At 47.4% G+C, this 11357-nt stretch overlaps 2 protein-coding genes across 2 annotated transcripts in view; both read right to left on the reverse strand.

Annotated features, from left to right (window-relative positions):
- LOC109313003 overlaps positions 1 to 2265 on the reverse strand; it is a 3039-nt gene extending 774 nt beyond the window's left edge. Inside the window, exons 1-2 of the mRNA XM_019539397.1 lie at positions 2150 to 2265; positions 1881 to 2054 (exon numbers count right to left, since the gene is read on the reverse strand). Coding sequence (XP_019394942.1) covers positions 1881 to 2054; positions 2150 to 2198 — 223 coding nt within the window. The 5' untranslated portion in view covers positions 2199 to 2265. The remainder of the gene's footprint in view (positions 1 to 1880; positions 2055 to 2149) is intronic.
- Positions 2266 to 8028: 5763 nt separating this feature from the next.
- Positions 8029 to 9654, reverse strand: LOC109313037 (pre-B lymphocyte protein 3-like). Its single transcript, XM_019539424.1, has 2 exons — positions 9534 to 9654; positions 8029 to 9278 (listed from the first exon to the last, which is right to left on the reverse strand). The coding sequence occupies exons 1-2, from the start codon at positions 9580 to 9582 to the stop codon at positions 8950 to 8952; spliced, it is 378 nt and encodes a 125-aa protein (XP_019394969.1). The 5' UTR covers positions 9583 to 9654; the 3' UTR covers positions 8029 to 8949.
- Between the last annotated feature and the right edge of the window lie 1703 nt (positions 9655 to 11357).

Raw genomic sequence — 11357 nt, forward strand, 5'->3', positions numbered from 1 at the left:
GCCCCTGCCCCTGCCCCTGCCCTTGGGTTGCAGCTGATTTCTGCCTTTGGTAATCCCTGTAGCAGCCTTTAGAGTCTGTGGGGGCAAGGTGCTATGTAAATGAGCCCTGTGGGGGGCCAGGTTGAGATAAGCTAGCATGTAAATAAGCCCTCAGTCACCCAGGATGGGATAAGTCACAGGGCAAAGAGCTCCAGGTGTATGGTTGATGCTGGGGGAGCCCCTGCAGTAATGCAATGAACTGTGAGACTTGAGGACTCTGCTGACTGCTGGGAGATGCTTTGTAACATGCATTAGGACCCTTTCTCCTGCCCAGTATTCCCTCTGCCATCCCTTCTTTACACCACAGGTAGAAGATATGCATGGGAAAAAAGAGTCAAGCAGTACCAGGGCATTAGATTTATCTTCTAAAGTCCAACCATTGTGTACTGAAGGATCATAACAGATGGGAGAGAGCTGAACGTCATGCTTGGCCTGGCCTCCAGCTGTGACGCAGAAGGGAATGCCATGGGTTCTCCCTCCACACCTAAAATGCTCAGCCCTGTGGCCTTTCAGGTCTTATCCCAAGGCCAGGCCAGTCCCCACATCTAGTGGCTGCAGGCAGTGTTTAACAGCACTTCCTCCTTTGTGCACCTGTTCTTTATCTACACGTGGCAGTATGCACAGGTTTCCTCTCCTTGTACCACAGGAGTCCCCAGGGAACCAGAAGATATAATGCACTTGTGTTTCCAGCTGCCATGCACTTAGTCACAGACAGGCAGAAGTTAACCTGCTTCAGAACTTCTGAATTTATTTTTCGAAATCAGAAACTAAGGCAACTTCAGCCTGCTGTATCCTATGTAAGTATTAGCCCTGGGGGTGAACAGTTTGTATACTATCCCATTACAAACCCACTTTTCATATTGTTCGTCTGGGTGGGTTTTCATGAGGAAATACAGTCACTTATACCTGCAATGAGGTTGCATAAAACAGTATGTAGACTGTGGCATCTACAACACTGCCCCTGCACATACACAGCACTTGTACTGGTAACTTGACGTTTACATGCTTTCTTTCAGCAGGAAATAGGGAAGGAAAGGAAGAGAAAGGCCAGGCAGAAAATAACTGTATCAATGTTAATCACTATTAGTGATTGTTCACTTGGTTCTGCTAGGGAAAATCATGCTAGAGAATGGTTAAATGTGTCAAATGAATCACAAGGACAAGAAAGAGCAGAGATCCAACAAAAGACAAATCGTGCACTGGGTGGATTTAACAGTATTTGTCCTCGTCCCTTTGAAATCAATGGCCAATCACCTACCAACTCCAGTGGTACTACATCAAGCTCTTTCAGACCTCAGCAGAACTAGACTCTACCCACCAGCCCTTCCCCTTGCTCTCAGCGTGAGCTGTGTCAGCATGACTTGAAGGCAGAAAATTCCTACAGGGCCTCTGGGATCTCACAGTAGCCTCCGATCTAGTGCACTTAGCCTTTAAGGGGCATGGGCCACCTTGTGAGTCACCTTGGCACAGAGCACAGCTCTCCGTACTCAAGCTGTGTGGTGACAAGACATTTCCCAGGGAGGCAGAGACACGTAAGCATGAGCCAGCTCTGAATCTGTCAGGATTTCAGTGGTGGTGGTGCATCCACAGCACTAGGTTCAAGAGCCTGTGTGCACTGTCTGGCACACGCTCTAGTGATCTGAGAGGTGCAGGTGGTGGTGGTTCTTGTCCCACTTCCCTGCAGGCCTGCAGCATTGTGCAAGCACTCCCAGTCCAGGTAACACAGTAATACACAGCATCATCCTCTTCCAAGGCTCCAGAGATGGTTAAATATCCCTCCTTGTCTGAACCAGAGCGAGAGTCAGAGAACCAGCTGGGCACCCAGGAGCCCATGCCTTTACTAGACTCAGTGAAAAAATACAGGAGGAACCTGGGAGCATTGCCCTGCTTCTGCTGTATCCAAACCACACGGTTGTTACTGACAGTGTAACTGCCCCCTAATGTGCAGGAGAGCCGGACCGTCCCTCCTGGAGACATGGATGCTGTGGGTGGCTGAGTCACCTGAGCACAGCAACCTGCAGAGGGCAGAGAGCAGGGATTAGGTATCACAATTATCGCTTGGTTTTAAGGGTGTGAAATCTTTCTTCTGCTAGCCGCTTGTACCAATTACCTTCCAGGAATAGCCCCAGGAGGCAGAGAGTCACAATGGCCTGGGCCATGGTGCCGAAAGGAGATGAAGAGAGGACAGCAGGAGCTGGACCCTGAAGCTGAAGATCTGCTGCTTTGTCGCCACTACCCAAACATGTGAAACCCTTTAAGGGCAGAACTGGGGCAACTCAGTATGCACATAATTCCTGTGGGGTCAGGCTGGGGCAGGCCAGCGCACAAATGAAGTGTAAATACATTATATGCCTAAACAGAGACAGAGGATGACTCAGGAATGGTCCTGCACACATCCCCTTCCCAGTTTCAGGGCCAGACCAGCTGTAGTACTATTGTCGTTAACTTATACATCTTTTTCTGCAGTCCCATAGAGGGGCACTCAGCACAGACCTTCATACAGGCTGCTTGAATTTCTCGCTTAAACTCTTGGCATGTGCTGGTTGAACAAGAACCATGGAGGAGCTCTTTGTTCTTCCCTTGAGTCTTGAGTTTCTGAATTTAGAACTGGTGAATCCATCCCACGCACCAAACGTGCACTGCCCACTAGCAACCATGGTGTTATTGAGAATGTACACAAGGACAATGGTGTGCTGTCAGCTTCTTTAAGACTTTAAGCCCAACAACACGCCTACCAGAGGCCTGTGCTCCATGGATGAATGTCCTTGCAGCTGGCATGGATGAGGGCTGGGAAATCCATTACTTTGTTTTCCCATGTGAAAAAGAAAAAGCATTCTCTCCTATTTGTAGCCAGGTAAAGAATCAGTGGGGCCAAGTGCTAGGGTCACAAAGAAGCAAAATGCATGTAGAAATGCATACTTGAGGCTGCTGCTCTGACTTATAGTAAGGACTGAGTGAAGTCCTATAGAAGCCCTTGAATACAAGAAGTGTACTGACAGTTTAATGTTTCTTATATACAATCCACAGTACTTTGTTCCTGTTCCAGAGCTTAGGAGCACAGTACCTGAAAAACCAGCTACAGGAACACAGTAAAGGTTGATAAACTAGAACTGAGTATCAACAGTAATGTCAGATGACTCGGAGTGAACCTGCACTGGATGCCACAAATGCAGTGGATGGAAATGGAAGTAGGTGGAGAGGAGGTGGTAAGTAGGAAGGAATGAGACTAGGGTAATAGAAATGGAGTGAAATCTAATGGTAGAAAGTGCAAAGTCATGGATTTTGGGTCAAATAACAAGAATTCCAGCTAGAAACTGGAAGCTTAGCAGATGGAAATGGCAGGGGAGAGGAAGGCAGAGGCCTACTAGCCCACTCCAGGGTGACTGTGTCAACTAGCAATAGGATACGGCCATGAAAAATAAAAATGGGATTCTAGCATGTATCAGGTGAGATCCTTTCCGAAGAGGTAGGGAAGAGTTTGCTCCATTGAACAAGAAATTGATGAAGCCTTATCTTGAATACCCCATTGGTCATGTGCAAAGTGGATCAGTGCAAGGAAGAATAATTGGGAGGATCAGGGGAACAAAGATCCTAATGTAGCAAAGGAGAAAGATGCATCTTGGCTTTCTTACGATAGCCAGAAATGAAGCCCATGAGGGCACCTGATTGCTCTATATATAACCACACTGTAGGGGTAAGACTGAGGAAGGAAAATAATTTTTTAAGTTAAAGTACATTGTTGACGTGAAAGACAATGGATGTGACCTGGCTATAAATAAGTTTAGGCTGGAAATGAGATGGTTTCTAAGCATCAGAGGAGAGACATTCTGGAACTGCCTTCCCATGAGATTAGTTGAGGGGGGAAAGCTAACTCATTTTAAGATGAATCTTGATGAATTTGTGATGTAGTGGGAGTTGTTAGTACTCAGCACCTCGCAGCATCTGGCCCCATGTGTCCAACAGCATGCTCTGCTCCATCGCGTGACACCAGTTGAACAGGAAGCCACTGAGTGTTACAGCTCACTGAGCACACCTGACAGGGCGCATCACCTCCCAGCTAAGTAAAGGGTACAAAATTTCATAAGTGTCTTTTTCCATTGCTGACAGGGCTGAGGTTCTTCAACCACAAAGTGCTGCATTGGGATCATGAAAACCACAGAAGAAAGGCAGATGCTTTGGTTCCACATTTCTACAGATAGTAGATGGCGTATGACACTGAGCAGTAGTAGCTAGCCTCATCCTCAGCCTTGACCCCAGAGGTGATGAAGATTCAAGCACTGGTGGTGGGGTCTTTGAAGGCAGAGAAGCAATCTGGAAACTCATAAGGGCTTCTCCGCCTCTGTATTGTAATAGAGCAGGTATCTCAAGGGATGCCCAGGTCTCTGCTGATACCAGGCAATCCATAATCCTTGATACTGTAACCAGGATTCAGGGCACCAGAGCACTGCACCATTTTTCCTAACAAATCTTTAAACAAAAGCGTGGCTGAGTCAGCACCAGCTGAAACCTGGAAGCCGCAGGGAAAAGGCTGGAGTTTCTGAAAGAGTGTGGCAATCCCTTCCACAGAGCCTGAAATGTTGCATGGTCCCAGTTACCTTCCTGCATGGCATCATGTCAGCTCTGGGCAGGCTGCAGCCACTCACCAACAGCCTCAGCCTGAACTGCCTTTCTCCACCTCTGGAGGCCCTACCAGCCATTTCTCAACACCGAGGGAAATATTGCTGCCCAAGCTCCCTTCCTCCTGAATCCTTAGCACTCCTGCCTTGCAGCTCCATGAAGCACCACTACAGCCAGCACAAAGGATTCTGGGTGTGTTTGGCAGCTGAAGCTGCTCACTGTGCAACGAGACTGGACTCTTTCTGGGAGAAGAGTGGTCTCTTTCTGGGAGAAGGATGATACAAAACTTGATGATTGTGGGGGTGAGGGGAGAGACAGAGGACACAGAGAGGGTTGAGATGTGCTAGAGCTTGCCACTGCCTCCCATGCATCCAGAGCCCTTTTGGGATGCAGTTTATCAGGGGCTTGGCCAATGCCCTCTTCCATCACCTGCCCCATCTCATCACAAGTCAGGGAACTGCTGCATCAGAAATGGTCTGCTGCCATCTATGGGGGATGACGCCCTTGAGCTGGCTCCTCCAGGGACACACAATCCTTCTCACACCTCATGTTGTACCTGGGGCAGCCCCTGATAAAACTCCTCTGGACATGGTGCAGGAAAAATGGGGACTCTGGCACTGAGATCAGCTCTCTTAGCAGTCAGGTGACAAAACAACTGTGTGAGGAGAGGGCAGACCTGAGTTCACAGGGCATTTCAGGGCTGGGGATGTGTCCATAGCACCAAAATCAAGAGCCCTAATGCACAGTCTGGCATGCACCCTACTGATCTGTGAGGCTACAGCTTTGTATCAGGATAGCAGGTAGTGGGCTGTTTTTGTCTCACTTCCCCGCAGGCCTGCAGCATTGTGCAAGCACTCCCAGTCCAGGTAGCACAGTAATACACAGCATCGTCCTCTTCCAAGGCCCCCGTGATGGTCAGATAACCTTCCTTGTCAGAACCAGAGCGAGAGCCCGAGAACCGGCTGGGAACCCCAGAGCCCATGCCTTTATTAGACTCAGTGAAAAAATACAGGAGGAACCTGGGGGCATTCCCCTGCTTCTGCTGTATCCAAACCACACGGTTGCTACTGACAGTGTAACTGCCCCCTAATGTGCAGGAGAGCTGGACCGTCCCTCTTGGAGACACAGATGCCGTGGGTGGCTGAGTCACCTGTGCACAGCAACCTGCAGAGAGCAGAGAGCAGGGGTTGGATATCATGATTTTCTCTACAGTTTTGTCTGAACACAGTTTTAAGGCTCTGAAATTAGTTCACCACCAATATTCTGTACCAATTACCTGACAAAAATAGTCCCAGGAGACAGAAAGTCAGAACAAGCTGGGCCATGGTGCAGGGAGATGGAGAGAAGACAGCAGGAGCTGGGCCCTGGAGCTGATGATCTGCTGCTTTATAGCAACTACCCAAATGTGTGAAACCCTGGAGCTGCTTTTAGCACCTTTACAGGCAAAGTGAAGGAGCTCAACATGCAAATGAGTCCCAGGGCTATGTCTTGTGAGTCCCAGAAATCCAGCCAGAGCAGCCCAGTATGCAAATTATATGTGCAGTGTAGAATTGAGATAGCTCTTGGGAATCACCAGACATTTTCTTGATGAGGGCACATTCATTAAAGGAACTGCCAGAATGGCTTAGAGAATTGCTCCATGTAAACCAGTGTTGTGTCTCCGGCAGTGACCAGGGAGATCTTGATCTGGATGCCTCCCTGGCACCTCTCTGACTCCTGAGAGCAAAGGACAATGGCAGAAGATGCCCCTTCGGGAAGTGTTATACAGAAGGAGACTCAGGAGATCCATTTTGCAGGTCAATGACCCTGAAAAGCCACAAGCTGAAAACTAGCATAAGGCAATGCTTCATAGGGCATGTCCACACATGCAAGCATGTGTACTTGCAGCAGCTCAAATAGAAGCAGTGCAAATTTGAGCTGGGCCTTTTTGCCTCAGTGCACATGCTCAGACATGCACTTTGTTGCCAGCAAATTGTGCCACTTGGGGCAAAATAACCCTGCCTGGCTCCTCCTGGATCTGCAGCCAGGGGGGAGCTAGAGCCTGGGGCCAGCACCCTCAGGCCAGGCACCAGGGCAAGAGGCCAACCATGGAGATGTTGTGGGACCCAGCCTCCTGTTGCCTGCCCTGCTTTTTTTGTTTCATTTTTTTTAGACCCCTGGATATCCAGGGGTCTAATTTTCTCCCCGCGCTGCAAACTTGCAGCGTGGGGAACATATTTTCATTCCCGCACGTACCTCTTGCCCTGCCTCAAAGGGGTTTGAGGCAAATCAAGAGGCACGTGCGCACTCATGTGGACATGCCCATGTAGGGCATTCTGTGCCTCTGGGACTCATTGGCACAGCATAGTGCTGAGACCAAGAGTTCAATGCAGTTCAAACAAAAACTATTGGATGTTTAAATGGATCATGAGAACATCTACACTATATTAGGTGGGATCTGAAAAGTACATAAATCCCCTTCGCAGATAAATTTAGAGTTGGCGTAAACTTCCCCTGTGAATAGTTTATTCCACAAACATCCACCATGGGGTTTCTTGTACCTTTGTCTGAAACGTCGTGGACTGGCCATGTTCCTGCTTTGAGCAGGGGGTTGGACTAGATGACCTCCTGGGGTCCCTTCCAACCCTAATTTTCAGTGATTCTATGATTCTGTGGTCAGGCAGGCAACAGGACCAGAGAGGGGGACACTGTAGTGGTCTGGTATAGCCACTTCTATAGCCTTGTAGTATAATAAGCTTCTCTAAGATGAGATAGTCTTCTTCTGTAAAATGCTATTATTCCTACACCATGTTGTATCTCTGCCACGATGGCAGATTAGAGACATGACACATTTTTTAAATGGCTAATTTAACCACAGAGCAGAATGAAATCTTTTCAAACCTTCCCAAACTCTACCCTCATCAGGACACAGTCACAAAGGTAATTATCCAGCTTTATTATCTGTACTGTAGAGCCCCACCAAAGCCAAAATCTAGTTCAAGCTCCCCCACCCCCGCTTGTAGATACCAAGTGAAACCCAAGACAGACAGATTTACATAAGCACAATACTGTTGAATGTCAAGGAGGACAGGACTCTGTTATCTAAGTAACACTCACAGCTAATTCACTTTTTCTGGGAACTCCACAAATCAGATTCCCCAAAAGGACATTGAATAATGGGTAACAGGGCACAAAGCAAAGCTCACATCCAAAAGCCCACAAAGATTTCTGAACTGGTTTTTGGCAACATATGCCTATTTCGGCCCCAAGCCTATGAATCTATAAGCACATGCCAAGCCTGTTTTCACATGAGTAGCACATTGAATTTATTTCTATATTTAAAGGGTCCAGCAAAAAAGATCTTTTGGGGGGGGGTTTCTTTTCTTTTTTTATGCATGAAAATACACTGAATGACATGCACCAGTCTCAGAGGAAGCTGATCAGTCCTTCACATCACACACCCAGGCAATAAAGGGGTGCAGTATCATACATGCACTGAAGGCCCCCAAGCTAGACCAGCCTTGATGTGATACAGTCCCAAACTAGGACACAGAGCGCTCTACCCTCCCCCCAGGTGATTGTACAAGCTGTTCAAATTATTCTTCCAAATTAAGGGAAGGTACTGCATGAATACAGCCCCCAGAGCTCTTTGTTTCTTCTTTGGAGTCTTGTGTTTCTGAGTTAAGAAATCTCCCACATACTGGGTACAGGCTGCACATTAGCGTGATATCACTGCAGCATGGAACAGGGATATACTGCCAGTACGTTCAAAACAGCTCCCCTAAGATCTCAAAATCACCTAGGTTGCCACCACAACCCTGTTTTTCCTCCCAAATACAGGAGCAGCATAACGGACAACCCAGCCTAATTGCATGTAGCAAAGACCCCTACAAGGGACATGAACTTCAGCAGTAATGTTTCAGGATTCAGAGGTGTATGTCGAGCTGAACCAGAAACCACAGATACAGGAGGCAGGGTCTGACTAGAAGTACAAGAGGCTGCAAGTAGGAAAGAAATCACTTGGTTAGGTTTTCTACACAATAGGAGTTGATGTTGCTAAGCACCTCGCAGCATCTGGCCCCACATGTGCGGCACCATTCTGTGCTCCCTCACGTGCCATGGGTCGAACAGGAAGCCACTGTGCATCACAGCTCACTGAGCATAACCAACAAAGCGCATCACCTCTAAGCTAATTCAAGGATGGAGAACTTCGGAAGTGTCTTTTTCCATTCCTTACAGGGCGAAGATCCTTCAACCATGAAGCACTGCATTGGGATCATCAGAACTGCAAGGCAAAGTTTTGGTTCCACATTTCTACAGATAGTAGATGAAGTATGATATCGAGCAGTAGTATTCACCATGATCCTCAGCCTCGACCCCAGAGATGGTCAAGATGCAGGCATTGATGGTGGGGTCTTTGAAAGCAGAGAAGCGGTCTGGGATCTCAGAGGACTTGTGCTTGTCTGCCTCTGAATTGTAATAGAGCAGGTACCTCAGTGGATACCCAGGTCTCTGCTGGTACCAGGAAATCCCATAATCCTTGATGTGGTACCCAGAGTTCAGGGAGCAGGACAGGTTCACAGTTTGTCCTGGCAACACTAAAATGAAGTCTGGCTGAGTCAGCACTGGCTGAGACATGGAAGCTGCAGGAAACAAGGACAGAGTTATCAACATATTGTGCCAATCCCACTCCCGGTCCCTGAAACGTTACAGTTATCCTCCCTAGCATTGCCTCTTCTTTCAACCACAGTTTACCATGCGCCTCACCTCGGCAACCCGCGTGAACCTCTCCCCCAAGCGCAGCCCATCTTTCTGTGCAGCAAGTTAGACATGGCCACCACCATGTGATGATCTCCCTCTGAAATAACTGTGAGGCTCGGTCTCAGACAAGAACTTACCGGACACCAAAACCCCTGCAAGGAGGAGAGCCAGGATACATAGAACCATCTCGAAGGCTTTGAGGGAGAGAAAGGGAAGGAAAGTAGAGCTGCTTTACAGACAGACCCCTGACCTTGTTCAAGTCTGTGGCAGCTGCAGAGATGAGGGGGACCAGGACAGAACAATCAGGTCTATGCAAATGTGTGCTGGGACTCAGGGACTCCATCTGCTGATCAGGCGATCCTGTGCTGCCTTCTGTAACAGTCTGTCGAGACACATTATAAGCATGGGGTTTCAATCAATGAGAAGCAAGAACATCACATTTCTGGGATGGCATCCCAATGTTATTCAGGGTTCTGCCATTTTATTCATTGGTTTCCCCACTTGATGTGTTTATGACAAGTGATCATATCTGCTCTCAGCCATCTTTTTGCAAGGCTGAACCAGCCAAGCCCTTGTAGGCTCTGATGAGACAGACTCTCCATTCACCTGATCATAGTAGTAACCCATATCTTCATCTACTCCAGTCTGAGTGAACAAAATTAATGACCAGTTGTACACAGTATTTTAGGGGAGGTCTCACCTAGGGTCTGATACTTCCCTAGCTCTGTTACAAATTCTTCTGATACATCCTAGGATCCCATTTGCCTTGTATAGATGTGCTGGGTAATGGAGAAAGGTGGTCCATATGAGTTTAAGGAAGAGAATAGGAAAACGTGGGCAATAATCCAAAAAGTTATAACAAAACTAGCGGCCTGGGGAAGCCTGTGTGGTGGTGTGCTGTCTACATTGTCACAAATACAAATGCTTTAACTCCCGGTCTGATGTACCTGTTATGCCAAAAAGTGTTAGGGCTGTGCTTCTATACAATAAACCTGGCCAATTCTTTGCCATTGAAACAAGCCCATGGTCATTCTTTAGGACAAGATGGTGTTGGAATCTCCTGGCTGGGATTTCATGGACACCGCAGTTCCTGTGATTTCAACAGTGACAGTACATCAATAACAGCCAATAAGGATAACAGCAACAATGACACTAGTAGTGCCCAACAACACCTTTTTCACGTTATCAAACTTTAATCAGCTGCTAGAGCCAGGTTGGTCTCCACCTCTGCTGTTTCCAATTTATGAGCTTCCAGTTTATAACAGAGGTTCTTGGGATTAGTTCCAAAGCATGTGACCTTGAATTTTGTACTACTGAGTTTCATCCCATTTCTATTACTCCAGTCCTCAAAATCATCCAGTTCTTCACTGTGTGGTCTTAAAATCCAGTTACAGAACCACTTTTGTTTATTCTTCCATTTGATTTAAATTGAATCAATTTATGATCCAAATACGATTTTGTTCCAAATGCTGTTTTATTCTTTATAGTCTTTTCATTACAGTCAGCATTAATATACAGCATTAATATACAAGGAAAAATCCTGTCTGAACTCCAACATCCTTTTTAGTTACATTTCCCATTCTTGGCTCTTCTCTGCCCCAAGCTCTGTCAGGAACTACTACATGCCTATAAAGTTTCTATGGGGTACCCATTCCAAGATGATGTACATCCCTCATAGCTTCATAGTTTCATAGTTTCTAGGGTCGGAAGGGACCTGAGCAGATCATCTAGTCTGACCCCCTGCCATGGCAGGAAATAGTACTGGGGTCAGATGACCCCAGCAAGATGTTCATCTAACCTCCTTTTAAACACCCCCAGGGTAGGAGCCAGCACCACTTCTCTTGAAAGTTGGTTCCAGATCCTAGCCGCCCTGATCGTGAAGTAGCACCTCCTGATGTCTAGTCTGAATCTACCCTCTGCCAGCTTGTGACCGTTATTCCTGGTCACTCCTGGCGGTGCTC

The sequence above is a fragment of the Crocodylus porosus genome, unplaced genomic scaffold (assembly GCF_001723895.1).
Source record: "Crocodylus porosus isolate Cpor-Errol unplaced genomic scaffold, CroPor_comp1, whole genome shotgun sequence".
Classification (NCBI taxonomy): Eukaryota; Metazoa; Chordata; order Crocodylia; family Crocodylidae; genus Crocodylus; species Crocodylus porosus.

What these genes read in the sequence shown, in the direction of transcription:
- LOC109313037 (XM_019539424.1), bottom strand. Translation starts at nt 9,582, where the DNA reads ATGGTTCTATGTATCCTGGCTCTCCTCCTTGCAGGGGTTTTGGTGTCC. An exon ending in TGCAGGGGTTTTGGTGTCCG is followed by an intron (nt 9,279 to 9,533) that starts GTAAGTTCTTGT and finishes TGTTTCCTGCAG; the next exon opens with CTTCCATGTCTCAGCCAGTG.